Source organism: Theropithecus gelada, chromosome 2 (genome assembly GCF_003255815.1).
Source record: "Theropithecus gelada isolate Dixy chromosome 2, Tgel_1.0, whole genome shotgun sequence".
Classification (NCBI taxonomy): domain Eukaryota; kingdom Metazoa; phylum Chordata; class Mammalia; order Primates; family Cercopithecidae; genus Theropithecus; species Theropithecus gelada.
Window position 1 is genome coordinate 125,411,019 of NC_037669.1, and position 21,245 is coordinate 125,432,263.

At 33.0% G+C, this 21,245-nt stretch overlaps 1 protein-coding gene across 2 annotated transcripts in view; it reads left to right on the forward strand.

Annotated features, from left to right (window-relative positions):
- The first annotated feature begins 13,388 nt into the window (after positions 1-13,388).
- Positions 13,389-21,245, forward strand: part of BCHE (butyrylcholinesterase) — a 69,270-nt gene continuing 61,413 nt past the window's right edge. For both annotated transcript variants that reach the window (XR_003118185.1, XM_025377063.1), the window contains exons 1-2: positions 13,389-13,547; positions 19,696-21,220. Coding sequence is in view for 1 of the 2 variants with exons in the window: in XM_025377063.1 (XP_025232848.1) it covers positions 19,704-21,220 (1,517 nt within the window). In the remaining variant the exon portion in view is untranslated. The remainder of the gene's footprint in view (positions 13,548-19,695; positions 21,221-21,245) is intronic.

Here is a 21,245-nt window from a genome sequence, read left to right on the forward strand (position 1 = left end):
TTGTGTGTGGTATATTAAAATTTTATACAAATCTTCCTCTAAGCGAAAACAGTAAGGTTTTGATTGGAGCCATGATTACCAATGCCTACATGCACATACACATTCCATGAAGTCTCCCTTTGCCATTGTATTTCATGACTACAACCATTGGCATAATCACCTTAGGTACGTGTCTAACTAATTCAGGAATGTCTTTCTGAATTTGATGTTCCAGATTTTCTTTTGCCTTCCTTAGATAAAAGAGATATGCTCAACCTGCAGATAAATTGCTTCAATGAGTGCATCCAGTTGAAATAAAGCTGGCTGAGAAAATACCCTGGGGATAGGTACTGACAAATCCCTGTAGTAGATAACCACCTATAATAGATGAATGGCTTCAAAAAATATCCCCAGTGATAAGGAGCATTTTTTAAGTGTGCTTTCTCTTTTTAACAATGAAATTCTTAGAGAAAGAGGCACACTGTACATTGAAAGAAGTTTTAAGAAAAAGAATAGATATACTGTATACTTTGTTAATATAGTCAAACAAGTACCAAATTTTTATATAGTAGATATTATGTGCCAGGAAATTAGCAAGGTGAATTTTATCTTCGTAAATTCACAAAATCAAACAAAATTAGGTACCTTTTATAAATTCAAATATAGGATTGTGATATGAGAAAATTAACATGTAAGCAACCATAAGGTATTTACTCTAAGTGCATCCATTTTGTTTTCTGTGACTACCTACCCCAGCCTTTTCAGATGTTTAATTGACTTAAGCACTGAGTATAACTTAGCTTAAAAATATGCCTATTTTTTTAGGCAGATGAAAAGGAGGAAAATAGAAATAAGACTAATCACTATTGGCACTACAATTTGTGCTTTGGGAAACAGAATATGCTTAGCAATAAAAATAAAAATATTGGCAGGGTGCAGTGGCTCACACCTGTAATCTCAGCACTTTGGGAGGCCGAGGCAGGCAGATCACCTGAGGTCAGGAGTTCGAGACAAGCCTGGCTAACATGGTGAAATCCCAGCTCTGCTAAAAATACAAAATTAGCTGGGTGTGGAGGTATGCACCTGTAATCCCAGCTACTCGAGAGGCTGAGGCAGGAGAATCACTTGAACCCAGGAGGTGGAGGTTGCAGTGAGCTGAGATCGTGCCACTGCACTCCTGCCTGGGCAACAGAGTGAGACTCCATCTCCAAAAAAAAATAATAAAAATATTTTTCTGGTCATATATTTGCAAATTATTGCCAATTAGTGAAAAGTTAACTAAAGACATACAAAAATACATAGGATATAAACCATATTTTAAAATATATCATAATTGTTTTACATTAACTTTTAGGCACATGGATAAATAAATTGAGAGATACCCATTTTACTTATAAGAAGACACTTTTCCTTAATTAATGAAATTAACTAATGGAACTTTTAAAAATACTACACAATGGTAAATATTAATAGTTTTCTATACTATGCAAATTTGGCTTTTTCCTTACTAACAAAATACAAATTATATTCAGTGTTGCAATATGGCAGACTAAAAACACCTTCACTTTTTAGTTTCCTTTCATGGTCATGTACCTCCAGATTCCTTATGTAAGAAAAATAAAACCCATGCTGTCTTAAGCTAATATGAGTTGGCTTTCTGTTGCTTTTTTATAAGCCAAATTCTAATGGATGGATATACTATTATGTTTTTTTTTTTTAAATGACAGTTCATCTAGAAAAATATAAAGATCCAAAGTCAAGAAACAACAGATGTTGGTGAAATTGCAGAGAAAAAGGAACACTTACATTGTTGATGGGAGTTTAAATTAGTTCAACCATTGTGGAAGACAGTGTGGTGATTCCTCAAAGATCTAGAGGCAGAAATACCATTTGACCCACCAATCCCATTACTGGGTTTATACCCAAAGGAATATAAATTATTCTATTACAAAGATACATGCATATGTATGTTCATTGCAGCACTATTCACAGTAGCAAAGACATAGAATCAACCCAAATGCCCATTAACGATAGATTGGATTAAGAAAATGTGGTATATATATACCATGGATCAGCATGCAGCCATAAAAAGAAATGATATCACGTCCTTTGCAGGGACATAAATGGAAATGGATACCATTATTCTCAGGAATCTAATGCAGGAACAGAAAATCAAACTGCATGGTCTCACTTATAAGTGGGAGCTGAGCAATGAGAATACATGGAACATGAACACATTGTGGGGGAACAACACACAGTGGGGCCTTTTGGGGGAGCAGGGGAAGGGGGAGCATCCAGAAGAATAGCTAATGGGTGCTGGGCTTAATAACTAGGTGATGAGTTGATCTGTGCCACAAGCCACTATGGCACACGTTTACCTATGAAACAAACCTGGACACACTGCACATGTACCCCAGAAATTAAAATAAAGGCTGAAAAAAAAAGTTCATATTATATGGTTACAAAAAAAAAAAAAAAACCCTCAACATAAAACATGCAAATCCAAATATAGTGTGATATATAAAGAAGAAAATATACAGTAATAGAACACAAAATGGAATCAACAAATTCCTATTTTATAGCATGAACGTACTATATAAAGAAGGGAGAATAATGATTAAATTAAGCATATAAAGGTATTTATACCTTTTAGTAACTTTAGTAATTTATAATTATTAATTCTCTATTTCACACTAGAGAGGGAAATAATCACATACTACTATTTTAAATAAAAAACTATAATAGAAGAAAAATACATTAAGATTGAACTGAAACGGAGTGGAATAATTTTTCAGAATATATAAATCTTATAAATGAACGTTCAAAGATAATTTTTAAATAATAAGTATACAATTATTAGAAAAAGATAATATCAAATGTGATTGAGAGTATACAATATAGGGATTTATTCATTCAATAATTATTTAATGAACACCAGAGTTGCAGTGTTAGGGCTGAGCACTAGTGGGTGATGAACTGGACATGGTCCTTCTTCTCATTTTAAAACCCATAACTATGGGGAAAAAGACAAAACTGTTAATGAACATACAAATACATTTAAAATTCAAAATTTTCTGTGGGCTGTGGTTAGGAGTCAAGCGTCAACAAGTTCAATAAATAGTATAGATATATTACAAATATATTCTCTCTCCATATATAGCAACTATCCAAACATTATATTCATCCAACCAAATGCATATGCAGCAGTAAACAAAACAAAAATTAGTATGTACTTAAAATGTATTAAAAACACATCATGCCATTCCACATGTCGATGTTTTCTCTAAACTCTTTGGTATTGATGTTTATCTTCATTCTTGATTATTACATGCTATTCTACTTTGGACAATGAAAATTTGCCTAGTCATAATCTGGTCCTTATGTTTTTCATACATAGGTCTCATTTTCATGCAGAAATATGTTTGTGTATGGTTTATAAAGTAGAAATTTAATCAAAATGCTTTCTATATGATGAACAATTGTTTCATTTCACTTATTACATAGGTCATGTTCTAATATCCCTCTAATATACCATATAATATATCCTTATATACAACTGAGGATACAGAATATCTATTCTCTTCTACAAAGTTATTTATCACTATCCAAATGCAATATATCCAAATGCTATATAATTTTAATCATTGAAGTGCATTATTAAATATATCAAATGAGACAAATTAATTTCTCTTTATTTTTCTTCTCTAAAAATATATTGGCTATTTTGGGCTCATTACTTTTCATAACGTTTTAAGTGAATTTTCAGGTTTGTTAAAAATTTTGGAGGAAATTTTATTTGGAATTGTGTAACAAATAGAGACTGAACATCTTGCAGGCCTGAGATTTCTCATGTGTGAACAAGATATAGTTTCCTATTTGGGGGAGAAGAGGTCATCTGTTGATGAATTTAATAAAAATGTAAAATATTTATCATACAAAGTGTATATTTTGTTATATTTATTCCCAGATATTTGATAGGAATATTTCAAAGAACTCAGTTCTGCTTTTGGTGCTCCCATTGTCATTCCCCCATCTTCTGTTTTACTAATTTCTCTTCTCATTACTACAATTTCTAATGTGATATTTTCTCTTGGTTTTCTTCATCATTCTTTTCTTTAGATCTTGCATGGGATTCTTCACCGTTTACAATTTTGTTTCTTTTCCAACAAGCATTTACATCTATCAATTTACTTTTAATAATAATATCTATTCAGTTGCAAGTTACAGTGGATTATATGCAGTATTTTTGTTATACATTATTTTGTAATATCAATTTGATTCTTCTTTTTAAATCCAGAAATAGTTTATAAGTGGTTTTCAATATGTATACTTCTGTGTTTTAGAAAGATGTGAAAATCATAAAATATCTATAGGATAAGAGATGGGGTAGGTGATAAACGAAACTTTTGGCAATATCATAACAAGACATCTGTGTATTACTCCATGTGATTTTTTTCCCCAAAACTTAATGAAATAGGTAAGACAGAAATGCATATTCTCTCTTGAGATCTCATATTAGTCAAGGTTCTCCAGAGAAAGAAAACCAACAGGATATGTAGAGATGGAGAAGATGTAATTTGTTATGGAAACTGGTTTTCATGGTTATGGAGGCTAATTCCCACAATATGCTATCTGCATGCTAGAGAGCCAGGAAAGCTGTTGGTGTAATTCAGTCTAAATATGAAGGCCAGAGATCCAGAAGAACAGATCAATGGTGTAATTTCCAGTCCAAGGTCAAAGGCTCGACAATTGAGTGGGGATGATATATGTCCAAGAATCAAGAACCAGGAGCAGAAGATGAGCAGAGGATGGGAAGATTAATGTCTCAGCTCGAGAAGAGAGAGAAAATTCGCTCTTTCTCTGTCTTCTTGTTCTCTAGGTGAGGCTTCAAGGGATTAGATGATACCTGCCCATATTGGTGAGAGCTACTCAGTCTACTGATTCAAATGCTGATCTCTTCTGGACAGACCAAGAAAAAAAAGTTTTCCCAGCTATTAGGGCATTCATTTACTCAGTTAAGTCGACATAATCATCACACAGCTTTACATGCCTTTTCTGTGACTACTGATTTAAATTTACAAAGTTCATGTAGACATAGTTTAACAATTTGTCCATAAAAATCAGTTAGATATGGTTGTCTATCTGCAGAAGAATACTTTGTGAGGCCTGCAAATAAGTTGTCCTTTCCAGTCATGTTTCTGGGGATTTGTAACACTAATCTATATGTTTTATGTCATGTTGATCATTTAAACAGAGCCAAAAATCTGACTTCAGAACAATGATGATACAGAAAACAGCTAAAGTACCATAATTGGGTTTAAAGAGGAAGTCAGGAATAAAACAGTTACTTGGAGGCAGTAAATTATACTGATGTTTTTTCATGGCCAGCAAAATAAGCTTCTATGTATTTAGAAATACACCCTGAGTAAATCTCTTTTTTATGATAAAATCATGCTGTGAATATAATCACCAAATATGAGCAGACTGAAAAACATTGTTAAGATACAGATTGTACTAAGACATATCAAGATTAATTATTATTTGCCTAATTATATTTAGTAATTGCAGTCATATACTAGCAATACAGTGTTTAGCTAAATGTCAGATTATTTGGCATTACATTGGTGATCCAGTTCCAAAACAAAGGTGAATCTCAGCACTTCACAATTTCTGTATTGTAGCTTTTGACTCCCCGCAAGAAATAAGATTTAAATTTTGGCATTTACAAAGCTATTCTGAAATAAGAAAATACAGTTTCACAAAAAAATAAAAAATAACAGAAAGACAGATATCTGGGAATGTTGCAAAGATGATAAAGGGAAAGAAGACTGAAGACAAACATTGAGACAGAGAAAAAAATCTGAGAAGACAGCACCAGATGACCCTCGTTTTGAAGGTGAGTCCCTGCTGTGGAGGGGACCACTGGTTTGCTCTCCTTTAACTCTCACGTCTGAAATGACTGCCTGGCTCCAAAATGTGATCTTATGATAATCAAATGTATTTTATAAGAAGCTTATTTTTACTTGGAAACTTTTCAAATTACAGAAATGAAGAAATTATATAAAATGGTACAATTTTCTACCTCAGAAACATAATAGCATAACAATTTTTAATTAATTAATATATTTAATATTCAGCTGCTTCATTGTATTAAATGAGACTGTACCATTTTTTCCCTGGAAGCCCAACTCTGGATACTTTTGTATCCACTGTCTCTGTAGCACATGTACACAAATACACACACACAGATACACAGAAACACAAAAACCCACATGCACATCTGCTCCAGAACTTTTAAAAAACAGTGTTGGTTTCTCCTAACAAGTTTGAAGATTCTCAGGAGAGAATTACACTTCACCACAAATATCTTTCTAGAAGTATTTATTATGCATCTACCTTCCCAAAACTTCTACTCTTTAGGGTGGTTTCCCAAATTGCTCCTTTTTCTTTAATTTGTTATCTTTAGTCTTCCTCTCAATTTGTTTACTCCATTTCCCCTTAAAATCTTGTTGCCTCAGTTTCTTCAAACTCCAACTTCTCTTTTCTTCTTCTTTTTTTTTTTTTTTTTTTTTTTTTTTTTTTGAGAGGGAATCTCACTCTGTCGCCCAGACTGGAGTGGAGTGGCGCGATCTTGGATCACTGAAAGCTCCGCCTCCCGGGTTCACGCCATTCTCCTGCCTCCGCCTGGTGAGTAGCTGGCACTACAGGTGCCTGCCACCACGCCCGGCTAATTTTTTGTATTTTTAATAGAGACCGGAGTTTCACTATATTAGCCGGGATGATCTCGATCTCCTGATCTCCTAATCTGCCCGCCTTGGCCTCCCAAAGTGCTGGCATTTTATTATTATTAACTTGCTTTGACATGAAGTTTATATCATTTCAATAATGAAAATTTGGCAGCTCTATCTCTTCCTATTTTCTTAAATATATGCAAGATAAAAATAAATTGGCTCCATAATTTTGTATAAATATCTCTGCCAAATCATCTGAGCATAAAGTCTTAATTTCTATTCTTCCAAATCTTTCTCTCTCTGTGTGTGTGTGTGTGTGTGTGTGTGTGTGTGTCTGTATACGTGCACACCACAATGGGATTATATTTTTCATAATGTTCTGCAAGCCACTTCTTCAAGAATTTTCACCTGTTATTTGTTTCTAAGCTAGTACCCCCAAATTATTTAAATTTCCAAAATTTATCCCCCAAGAAACCCATTTCCGGTCATGAACCACATACTGCATGTGATTACGTCTCTTGCATTTTGCCCAGGCTTTCATAGAACTTTACTTTCATTGTTTTGTTGAAATGACCAAGCCAGAATGTTCCACTTTCAGGAATTGTCTGGGTGCTCCATTGAGATACAATTTGTTTGTTTCTTTTGTTTTCTTTATTTCATATAAAGTGGAATTCATATCTAAATGTGATAATAAAAGACTCAAAGTTTTTAGATAGACTAGGTGATATTGTTTACCTAACATTTTACTGATTCTGCTATTTGTGACATTAAGATTTACCGTTTGCTTTAGTTATAAAATTTGGATTGTAATATGTGTGGTTTCTCAAGAACATCATCTATCCAGTTTTCCTTCAATCATACATCTAGTGGTCTTAACACAATTGTTAATTCTTAACTGAATGAGTATATTCATCAAGGTTTGAACATTTTTTTCTGCCGTGTTATTCCTTCTACATATATTAATTATCTTTCTTCTTTAAATTAGAGCTGTTCCATAATAACAGGGCTTTTCCTCTCAAATAGTCTTATATTCTATTACCAGATTGTTGATTGAATTCACTTATTATATTTACAGCTAGAGAGAAGGAAATGTTCATAGATCTTACCAGAGTGTTGAGGGATAAAGGACATCGGTACTGCAAATAACTGACATAATTCAGAAAAATTAATTTGTAAATGCACATATTTTATCTTATGTGTAAAGGAAGACATAATTGAAAATGGCTTAAAATATTAACACACGGTGAATCTGAGTAAATAGTATATACAAGTTGTTTGCACTGATTCAAAAATTTCCATAAATTTAAAATTGTACAGAAATAAAAAGTTACTTTTTAGGAAATGAATAAACACCTGAAATATGGGTGGTCACAGTTATAAGCAAATGAATTAAAAATAGTACATTTTTATCAAATGAAATGGCAAAAGACAGAATATGTAACATTAAATTGTGTTTTGGGGCATGAGAACAACATACAGCTTCCTAGACAGCTGGTAAGAGTATAAATTGCTGATGTGTTGTGAAGGTAGTTGGTTGATATATCTTAGTCATAAAAGCATAGATACCTTTAGAAGAATTCTGATTTAAGTAATTCTTCCACGGAAAATAAGAAACATTTTAAAATATTTGTAATTATTAAGTCCATTTTTATGTTACTATTTCCAGGAAAAATTTAAAATAGTCTTCATATAAAATAAAAGCAAGTTAGATAAATTATATTGTACCTATACACATAATTAATATATAGGCATATAAATGAAGTTGAAAAATATTTGGTAGCATTATTTTGGAAAAATTTAAGATAGGTTATATGAAAGTAGGCTACCAAAGACTATGTGTGATGTATTTCCAAATTAGCTTGAAGCAAAAGGTACAGTTGTGCATGAGAATAAGGAATAAAAAAAAGAAAAAGCATATATATATGGTAGCACAAAAATGTCCTTAGTATCCAGGCTCCAGGACTTTGCCTCTTAGTGTGTAGTTTGTGAATTTCCTCTATCAGCTTCACAGAGGACAGTAGGATAATGCTGTCCTCAAGTCTACTGAAACCAAAGTCCAGGGATGTGGCCTAGAAATCTGGATGTTTAAATAGCACTTTGATTAATTTGATAACATGCTACTTTGCAATTTTTCTGAGAGTGAGACTCCAAGAATAGTCAAGGGTTTGGGAAGAGTAAATTTAAGCCAATTCAGTAAATTAGGTGATAAACAAAGAAGCTTGCTGTTTTTCTCTCTTGGTTTATGTTTTAAAATAATGAGTTTCTCCTTTTATTTGCTCAAGCCCTGAACAATTTAGTTCAGAATTTTTTTTCTTACTTTGATTCTCCTGGCTTTGCCAATTCATGAAAATCCACTTGGCACCACATTTCCTTAGAAGCTGTTGATTTTTCTTGATTTTATTTCTGTTCTTAGAATCTAATATTCTAGTGTCTAACCAAATTGTTGTTTCCTGTAGATCTCTTTCCATAATTCCTTTACCCAAACTATCTGTATCTTCATGTAAAAAGCACCACAGACCTCCCATCACTCACTCTCCCTTAACCCCAAAATATCTATGTGTTATCCCTTGCAGATATCACTTCCTGCAAGGCCTTCCATATTAGTCGCCACAACATCACTAAAGAATTTTATTACCTATGACGCTGGACCTACTTCTAATATCTCTGGAGATATCCACCTTCAAACACCTGCCACATCCAGCTGTGAGGGTCTGGTCCCTGGGCTCCAGAGACATGTTCAGTCTGATTATAAAAACATTTCCCTTTTGTGCCACAATTGTTGGAAAATTATTTCTATTCAACAGTCTGTGTAGGATTCCAGAAGACTTAATATATATACACATATATATATAAACATATATACACACATACACACACACATATATACACATATATGTATATGTACTTTGTCCCCATCATATTTGGTTATTCCAATTCTGGGAAAATAAATTAAGAAAATAATTAAAAGATGCACTCAAATATCAATATACAAAATGCCTATTGTAATAACACTTACATTAAAAAAGTCAGAAACTAACCTCACTATCTGTATGATTTGGAGCAAGTTACTTAAACCCTTTGTAGCTATATTTTCTCAACTGTAAAATAGGGATAATAATAGTGCTTATTTTAAAGGTAGTCATGAGTTTTAAATGAATTCATGTATTCAAAGTGGATAGAATAGTGCTTTCAAATAATATTTATTACCTAACATTATTATTATCATCTTATAAATAACAAGAGATACAATGAACCATAATATGCCCATATGATAATATATCATACAGTAATCAAAATATTTGAATAGGAAATTAATATTGTAAGATAAAAAGCAAGAAGAATGATAATAAGCCATTTGACTACCACTATATTTGTCTGTGTAACTATAACCACATACACATATTTTTAAAAATTGACTGGAATACACAAAATGATCTTTTCATTCTCTGTGATATGTAAAATGTAGAAATATACTTTTCTGGTCTGGATGCAGTGGCTCACATCTGTAATCCCAGCGCTTTGGGAGGCTGAGGCGGGTGGAGCACCTGAGGTCAGGAATTCGACACCAGCCTGTCCAACATAGTGAAATCCTGTGTCTACTAAAAATACAAAAACTAGCCAGATGTGATGGTGGGTGCCTGTAATCTCAGCTACTCAGGAGGCTGAGGAAGGAGAATTGCTTGAACCCAGGAGGCAGAGGTTGCAGTGAGCCGAGATTGTGCCACTGCACTCCAGCCTGGGGGACAGAGTGAGACTCCATCTCAGAAAAAAAAAAAAAAAAAAAAAATATATATATATATATATATATATATATATATATACACACACACACACACACACATGAATACACTTTTCTTTACATCCATATTTATTTCAGAGAACACAGTGCTACTGTAAAAAATGAATAAAATTAATATAAGTTTAGAGCACTTTTTTGGCATCAGTGTGCCTACGGGAAACTAATGTGTAATACAGGATTAATGTTTTTCACACCATCTCAAATCTTACTGAATGCTGCTATCTAGAAAACAGTGGTAACTGAGTTACAATGGGACCGTAAAAGCAAAAAACCACTGTGACTGGCTAATTGAAAGTGATCACAGAGCCAAGACCATAATGATTGTCCTGCCCAGACTTCAGCATATATGGTTGCAAAATCTGAGCAGTATTAGTGCCGTGTCAAGTGTCTTGTGGTATTTCATCAGTGTCGCTTACAAGGCATACTCAACATTTAACAGCAGGATCATTAACCATCCAGGTTGTGAGGTAATGGAATAGTGCTTGCCTACTAACCCTAAAACAAGCTCACTGTGTGTGACCTACATCCTTCCGCTGGATGTGTGTGAGAAAAGGATGACCTCACAGAAGCAAGGCAGCTGCTGTAAGTTGAGCCACAAGGAAGAAACTCCCAAGACAGGAAGAAGAAATGCTTTAGAGGTGCACTGAAATAATGAACTAATGTGGCATAGCTGTGAAATCATGTGAGGAAAAGAACTACGGCGGCAGTAACAGAAGATGGTTCTTTGAAGTAAAGACATTGAGCAGAAGAAAAATTGCCAACTTGTGTAATCAGTTGATATTGCTAGTTAGCCAGTTTAAACATGCATTAAAGATAAAGATCTGCTTGAAACCAATTATTTTATTGTTTGGCTTCCTGTTTAAAGATGAAAATGAAATACGTGTATATATGTGACATATTTTTACCTAGCAGTGAGTAGATACAGAAAGAGTGTAAAATGCTCTGCTGAATTCACTAGCATCACAAAACATTCCTTAATAATTGCCAGGTTTGATAGGCTGACTGTATGTTAACACAGGAAACAATGCAGTAGACTTGTGTTGGAGAGAAGAATTTTGACATTTGGATTTTTAAAAATCATGTATATTGAACCCATGAACTCTCATGTAGAACATCAGATTTACTATATTTTAAACAGAAATGCCATCACTATATAGATCATTGCAAATTTGTCAGTATACTTCCATTTTAAAAGCCTTTTCCTGCTTTAATTGATTTATTAATTAATTTATTTTCTTGAGACAGGATCTCACTCTGTTACCGAGGATGAAGTGCAGTGGCACAATCATGGCTTGTAGCCTGGACCTCCTAGGCTCAGGTGATCCTCTTACCTCACCCGCCTCCCAAGTAACTGGGAATGCAGGCGTGCACCACCATGCCTGACCCATTTTCTTGTAGAAATGGAGTTTTGCTATGTTGCCCAGACTTGTCTGGAACTGCCAGACTGAAGCAATCCATCCACTTAGGCCTCCCAAAATGCTGGGATTACATTCGTGAACCACTGTGCTCCACCTCCTTTTCCTCCTTTTTAGATAGATTATGTATTCTGTACCTTTTGTGTAACTAAGTTGTTATTACATAAACTATATTCTAAATACATTATAAATTATGATCATGATAAATTGTGATCGTGATATTTATTATTGAGTCAATACTGCCTAAGTAACAATTTTCACAGAAAAGATAAGTTTAAAAGACCAAAATGGCTATTCTCTTGGAAGCATTTGATATGAAATAATAGACTAATACAGATTAAAATTCTGTTTCCCAGCGGGTACTAGTGGTAAGAAATATAGTAAGCATCTGACTTGTATAAACCTTGGCTTTCTCATCTGATGAGGTGGTTAATAATAATAACTCTCATATTTGTTGGAATAATATAAAAGATTTAATGTAAATTGTCAATTATAATGAATGGCATAAATTAGAATTACAACAAATGCCAATTATATTTGTTTGTTTGAAAATTTAACACTCTGTCAAAAGGCAAAAAAAGTGCTCACCTGCAAATATGCTTTCTGTTTACTCCATAGTGAGCCCAAAAGTAAGAGATTTAAAAGTGAAAGCTATCACTTACAGAAGATTCAGAATATACTGCATTGAGAAGATAGGGATTAAAGAGTTTATTAAAGGTTTTTTTTTTTTAATTATTTTCCTGAACATCATTTCAAGAAAGATGAGCGCCAAAGACATAAATATATTCCCCAGAGCATGTGCACTGCCAGTTGACAAATGTGTCTCTTTTATAGAGTTTGGTGAAGGTTATTCATTTTCTTTTTCCTGTCTGGACCAGAAAATTGTGGCTTCTCATCATATATGACTGCCTGCAGGGTCTTCTGAATAGGAAATTACCAATGCTGAAATTTGTATGACTTAAATAAGTGTTGGAGTGTGGGGGTTGAAAGGAGATACATATCAGAGACATTCATTCAGTTAGTAGGACTAAGTTTTTGATTTGCATAGCTTATATATGGAGAATTCTGTTTCTTATTTTCTCTTTTACTATCTTCTCTAGCTGCATAACTAGCACAGATTGAAGCTATAATGGATTTCGATAATAGCACTTCTTTAGAATGATATATACATCTTTAAATATTAAGACAAGCATAGGAAATATGTATATTCTAAAAAATAATTTTTTTAAAGTTTAGATAGTGTTAAAAGAAACATGCATTTTCTGTTACATTTCAGATTATTTTAAAGAAGCTTCTATGTTTTTTTTTCTTCATTCTTAGAAGAGTATCTGCAATTGTAAAGCATGAATCCTGTAATACTACTGTAAATGAATCACTATTGCATTCATACCATTAGCCTCTGAACAGATGTCAGAAAGTAAAGACTGGCTGCCTCTAGATCAAGTTGCTGCTGCCAACTCTCGCGAGCTTTGTCAGTAACAGTTGATTGCTACATTCAGTAACACTGAATGTCAGTGCAGTCCAATTTACAGGCTGGAGCAGCAGCTGCATCCTGCATTTCTCTGAAGTATTGCATGATTTTCACTCCTTGAAAAGTTTACCACCTTTGTTGCAGAGAATCGGGTAAGTTGCTCTGAATTTACACCGTCATATAGAGATTCAAGTTACTGTAAAGCTCATTCTGTGGGATAAGAGTGATCTCTTCACGTGTTTGTTGTGTCCCTTTGGTGCTCTGTGGGGAACAGTTACTGAAGCTTGCAAATGGGACAGAGGAAGCGAGCCAGCAGGCACATGCATGAAATCTTCCTATTATTCAGGGAACGCAGACTTTGTTTATTTAACTGCTGAGAAAATAATGAATTTATTCAACTCTGTATAAAGGACCATAGCGCGTGTGGAATCACAGTGATATATATTCTAAGCGAGTTTCCTAAGAAAAAACATTCCATACTGGTTTACCCTTAAATTCATTGTTTATTGAATCTCTCTGTAAAAGTAATCTTCGACTAGTCTTACTTTGTTTTTTTTGTTTTTTTTTTTTCTTTTTAAGTGGGATACAGTTAATAGTTAACTCATTTTTTGCTGAACTTTTCTCAGTCAACATTTTGTCACCTAAAACTGTAACAATAACAATTGACAAATGAAACATTGAAGTTTATTTTATGTAAAAAAAAAAAAACCTCTTTTCTAATTTGATTTACGATGATTATGAACATGTCCCCTTTGCCCTTTTTGTTCACTTTTTATATGTTTGTTTAAATTGCGGCAAAATGTTTTACATTTGCTATTATTTTGCTATTATAGAAATAGTAAGCAAATATACCTTCTGCTCATCCTATAATCTTGTAAAACTATTATTTTGATAACATCAGTTCCACTTTAACAAGGGAATCAAATATTAAGGATATAAAATGTATGAATGTTTAAAAGTAAACTGAAATGTGATTTCATTGTTTATGACTTCTATTTTTATATACTTTTATGAGTATGTCTTCTATGTTTTTATGAATATATTTCATGATAATAAACTCGATTAGGAGTTCCTGTCACTAGTCTGTGTAATACCTTTCTTAATATAAACTCATAGTTACAATAAATACAATGACAGTTTACTTATATAAATAGTTACTTTGTTTAAGGATAAGTCTGAGCTTTTAAGGTGTGGCTTTAACATTTGAATAAAAATCTTCAGAATTTTTTCTGGATATGAAATAAAGTAGCCTTTTGGATGCCAAATAAAATTTCTAATTGGATTATCAAAGTTCTGTTATATTCTCCTAATTTTTTTGGTTATCATTTGTTTGAAATGTCCCACTTTTTTAATTGTAAAAATATGTTTGGGATGTACTCCATATTTCATTTTTATAAAATATAAGCTAATAGTAGCTAAAGTCACGTGTTATCTATAAATTTGGTTCCTTCTTTGATTCATTTCTTGATAAGTGTAATACATATTTATATTATATATTATGTTCATTTCGATGGTTTCTTGCCAGCATCTGTTTACTCTTACCGAAATTAGACGGTCCCAGATGTTAAGAGAATTGTAATTGGATAGCAACCTAAGAGAAGATTTAATTTTCAAAGAAGACTCAAGAAATCTCTAACAAATGTTCAAATTATTCACACGATGAAGTTTGTGAATGTTCTTCCTAACTGAGGACAGATACACATCTTAAGTTTCTTATATCTAATGTAGTGTCTTCTGTATGTATACATGCCTAAAGCATAGCTGAAGAATCCCTGAAAGACAGTGATGTAGTCTATTTATAAACAGACTTCCTCAATTCCCCGCTTCACTTAGTCTGCAACAAAACAAGCTTTTAAGTTTGATATAAGATATTGTTGTTCTAATTTCATCAAATACATTTAATAGTGCTCGTTCTAGATCATATTAATATTACCTAGATGGCTCTTTCTCTAACATTTTAAGAGGGTTTATTTCCAAGTAGAAATAAATATTTATTTAATTGTAACTTTTTAAAAGATAGGGAAATTACTATATACGCAGGGAAAATATTATGAATATTTGCTTGACCATCCTTTAAAAATTCTTGGCTGGCCCACTATTTTGAAAATCTGTTTGATAGTCAAGTATCCCAAATAAAAGTTCTTTATACAAATTATTTTATCGTACTCATATCTTATAGTATAACATTTCGTATTTTTTCTTAATGTCAGCTAGGCAATTGTGATAGTACCTTCAAAATTCAACTAAAAATGCAAAAAAAAAAAAAAAAGATTTGTCACCTTTTTATTTGAATATTTATTGTTTTAACAGTTTAGCATTTTCAAAAATTGCCAGTAAATTTTCTCAATTCCAAACTAAAACTCAGTTCCTCCAAAACTCAGTTACCTCAAAAACTCAATTCTTCAAAAACTGTGATTTTCTCAATTCCAAACAAAAACTCCTGTCTTTATTTCCAATATTAAATACTATTTTGATAAGCAAATTGTTCTAGGTTCAGATATACAGCTGTAATTGTGAAAATGTGCCTCATTCTTTATGATAAACATATTATGTTCTCTCAGAATCATTTAATGAGACAGTATCCAATTGCACCAGAATTTATTGAAAGAAAAATAAGGTTTTATTGAATATATTAATCATTAATAAAAATTTTGAGATATAGACTCAATATTTTTGTTCTATTTTCATTTATTTCTCTTTTGATTGCTCAATTACATGATAAACATATTAAAATGTGTAAAATCTTTTAATGTCAAAACTACAGAGCAGCATGTTAGAATAGAGAATACCAGATTATAAAAAGGGCAAAGTGATGCTTATTTAAAAATAGTACTGCAATTAAATATAAAAATATTAGCTTACAATACACTAACAGTAAGTATATAAACATCTGCATATTTTTACATTAAAGTACACACTAAATGTCATATAACACTCTGCAACAATACATATGAGTTGGCATTACACTGTCATTCTTGCAGTGAATATATGCTTACAAGGATTGTTTGGATTGTTACTAATTACTTTATTTGCAAGTTGATGACTCAGATATCGTTACCAAAAAATTAAAGATTTTAATTCATATCATATTGTTATATAACAAGATTTATTCAGCACAAAATATAAATACAAACATACAACAAATTTTGTATTAAATCAAATTAAGTGACTTGGGAAGATATTACAACCATTTAGATGTTATAGCAACTATTTAACATAAACAATGAAACCACATTTCATAATTACACAAAACACAAATACAGTTTTGTAATAACTATAGTACTTGCTTTGCAATAAGATTATTAAACTGTTTATAGAACAAGTTTGAAAACTATCAGAGACCAAAATTTATTACAATTCGGAGTTTTCTAAAGACAAACTAATATTCAACTAAAATCAAGAAAAAAAACAGATGATTTTTGCATTAGACTTAGAAGAACATTGACTGAACTAGGCAAGAGGGAGAATGGATACAACCAGGGATGCTGCAATTAATTTATTAAATTGCAGCTTAGAACGAACAGTCCAATCAACTTTGCACCTTATTCACTTTTTCTTCCTAGAGGACGTTTTCAAAAAAGAAAATAAAAAATCATACTAGCACTTTGTTTTTCTCCTGGTGCTCTCCTGCGTTTATTTATGAGAAAGGGATTAGTGGTTATCAGAAAGAAAAAAGAACTGAAGCAGTAGTGCCTCTAAAACTTTGATTATGTCTGAAATGTTATTAGTGTCAGGTAATAGGAAACTTTAAGTCATTGTTATATTTTATTTATTTACTATGATTTATGATACAGTCATGCAATACACAATGATGTTTCAATCAATAATGGTGGTCTTATGCAATTATAATATAGTATTTTCACTGTACCTTTTCTGTGCATACATACACATACAGTTACCATTTTCTAACAATTGCCTACAGTATTCAGTATAGGAACATGTTGTACAGATTTGTAGCCTAGATGCAACAGCCTATACCATATAGCCTAAAAGTGTGGTAGGCTATAGCATCTAAGTTTACGTGAGTACACTTATAATATGTGCACAATGATAAAATAGCCTAACAATGCATTTCTGAGAATGTATCCCTCTCATTAAGTGGCATTTGACTGTACAACAAATTGCATTTATTATTATATAATAGTACCTAAATATCATGAATGTAGAAATGCTGTTAAAAATATATTTTAATTATGTTTTATTGATCTTAGCACACATCTAATTCTACCAAACAGAACTGAAAACATAATAATCTTGTAGCTTGATTTTTTTTAACCTTATTATTATAGCAGTCATTTTATATGTAAATATATATGCATATGCATATGGATATTGTTAGAATTAGATATAGATATAGATATAGATATATCCATTAAGTATCAAGCCCTGAACCAAATGCTCCAGATCATGAATTAATCAATTCAGATATTTATTGGGATGAAAAATACTTGTAGGTCACCAGATGTCCTATGACCATTGGTGAATTAGGCTGATTTGAAATATGATATCCTAGGTCTGGGACATAGACATTAGAATGGTTATTTATTCTCTTTGTTTTGAGAAATCTAAATTAAATAAAGAAAAAAACTAATACAAATGCTTAGTGTTTGTAGGATTTGTTCATTGGTTGTGTAGGTTGGATTGCAACTTGAGAAAAAATAAAGGGAAGACTTTGTACATTAATGGATCTTCGTTATTATTATGTGAATGAGAATCAGTATTTGCAATTGACTATTTTAGTCGGGTTTCTTTCAATTACATAAACACTTTAGTTCTTTTATGACCAGGCGTGGTGGCTCATCCTGTAATCCCAGCTCTTTGGGAGGCTGAGGCAGGCAGATCACTTGAGGTCAGGAGTTCGAGACCAGCCTGGCCAACATGGTGAAACCCCATCTCTACTAAAATACAAAAATTAGCTGGGAGTGGTGGCACACATCTGTAATCCCAGCTACTTGGGAGACTGAAGCATAAGAATCGCTTGAGCCCAGGAGGTGGAGGTTGCAGTGAGCTGAGATCGTATCACTGCATTCTAGCTTGGCGACAGAGTGAGACTCCATCTCAAAAAAAAAAAAAAAAAAAAAAAGAGGCATTAGTTCTTTTAAATGATATTTGCATTACATTTTGCTGTCCCTTTTTGTCACAGTTCCCAAATCTGATTTTTAATTTCTTTCTTATTGAAAAGAAACTCATGTCTGCATTATGAATTTCTGATAAAATGTTGATCTCCCCAATAGTCTGTGTCATCCATTAAATATTGTTTAATATTTCATAAATGTCAAATATTTATGATTTTGTAGGTCACAAAGATTATTTTTGCTTCTGCCATGTGGCCCAATAGTTTCTAAGCTTCGATCCTCTAATTTCAGTCATTTTTTTCACTATAAAAATGCAAGTAATTCTGACTGTGCTAACACATTTAGCTTCACTAGTTGCATATACTTTAATCTGTTAACAAATTGCTATAACAAATCTTAATACATGTTGAGTAATACTGAGTATAAAATTCCTCTTAAGCCACAGTCTTCTCCCAGACATTACAGTACTAGCCCCTGCTTCTCTCTGTTGACATTATAAATGTTATAGAGAGTCCCTCATGTTTATTAAATTTTAGAGAAATTACCTGAAATATATCCTCAGCCTTCACTTTTTATTTTTCCATAGCCCTTACCAGTGGTGGCATGTTTGTTAGCTTTCACAGTTTGTAGAATAATGGTGACTACCATATATTCATTACTTAATATTCTATGAATAATTTGTTTACATTATCTTCAGTTTATATACTAGAGGAAGATATCGTACAGAGGAAGATATCACTTGGCAAAAGGGACCACCGAAAAGACAAAGAAAACAGAAAAGGACAATAATGACAATCTATTGATCCTTAAAAATTCTTAACCTACTTAACAGTGCTGCCAAGAACCAGCCAGTCATGATATTTCAGAGAATATATGAACTTGTATTTTCTCCTCTTACCAAGGTAGAAATTATATCTGATGTAGGTAGACTACTGTTTACTGCTTTTTTGGTGGAACTGTACATATAGTCAGAAGTAATATTAAATTTGACTAGGACAAACATTCTACTAGCTCTTCCTTACAAAGCTTTAGCAATAAATATCCCCAAAATGAATATTTTTTATTTTCCATTCCACTATTTTTTTCTAAATTGAAAACTAAAATATCTCTTGTTTTCATAATTTGTAGAATTACTAACTACTATATTTTAGATAATTATCATCAGTAAAGTATAATATGCTATATGCAGAAGGCTTATAAAACATTATACTTACCTCTCTTTCAGAAATCAATATGCATAGCAAAGTCACAATCATATGCATCAGATTTCTCTTTTGGTTTCTTTTGCTCTGCATGCTTATTGGAAAGTCACATACTGAAGATGACATCGTAATTGCAACAAAGAATGGAAAAGTCAGAGGGATGAACTTAACAGTTCTTGGTGGCACGGTAACAGCCTTTCTTGGAATTCCCTATGCACAGCCACCTCTTGGTAGACTTCGATTCAAAAAGCCACAGTCTCTGACCAAGTGGTCTGATATTTGGAATGCCACAAAATACGCAAATTCTTGCTATCAAAACATAGATCAAAGTTTTCCAGGCTTCCACGGATCAGAGATGTGGAACCCAAACACTGACCTCAGTGAAGACTGTTTATATCTAAATGTATGGATTCCGGCACCTAAACCAAAAAATGCTACTGTAATGATATGGATTTATGGTGGTGGTTTTCAGACTGGAACATCATCTTTACATGTGTATGATGGCAAGTTTCTGGCTCGAGTTGAAAGAGTTATTGTAGTGTCAATGAACTATAGGGTGGGTGCCCTTGGATTCTTAGCTTTGCCAGGAAATCCTGAGGCTCCAGGGAACATGGGTTTATTTGATCAACAGTTGGCTCTTCAGTGGGTTCAAAAAAATATAGCAGCCTTTGGTGGAAATCCTAAAAGTGTAACTCTCTTTGGAGAAAGTGCAGGAGCAGCTTCAGTTAGCCTGCATTTGCTTTCTCCTGGAAGCCATTCATTGTTCACCAGAGCCATTCTACAAAGTGGATCCTCTAATGCTCCTTGGGCAGTAACATCTCTTTATGAAGCTAGGAACAGAACATTGACCTTGGCTAAATTGACTGGTTGCTCTAGAGATAATGAGACTGAAATAGTCAAGTGCCTTAGAAATAAAGATCCCCATGAAATTCTTCTGAATGAAGCATTTGTTGTCCCCTATGGGACTCTCTTGTCAGTAAACTTCGGTCCAACCATGGATGGTGATTTTCTCACTGACATGCCAGACATATTACTTGAACTTGGACAATTTAAAAAAACCCAGATCTTGGTGGGTGTTAATAAAGATGAAGGGACAGCTTTTTTAGTCTATGGTGCTCCTGGCTTCAGCAAAGATAACGATAGTATCATAACTAGAAACGAATTTCAGGAAGGTTTAAAAATATTTTTTCCAGGCGTGAGTGAGTTTGGAAAGGAATCCATCCTTTTTCATTACACAGACTGGGTAGATGATCAGAGACCTGAAAACTACCGTGAGGCGTTGGATGATGTTGTTGGGGATTATAATATCATATGCCCTGCCTTGGAGTTCACCAAGAAGTTCTCAGAATGGGGAAATAATGCCTTTTTCTACTATTTTGAACACCGATCCTCCAAACTTCCGTGGCCAGAATGGATGGGAGTGATGCATGGCTATGAAATTGAATTTGTCTTTGGTTTACCTCTGGAAAGAAGAGTTAATTACACAAAAGCTGAGGAAATTTTGAGTAGATCCATAGTGAAACGGTGGGCAAATTTTGCAAAATATGGGTAAGTGCTGATTTTTGTCGTTGTT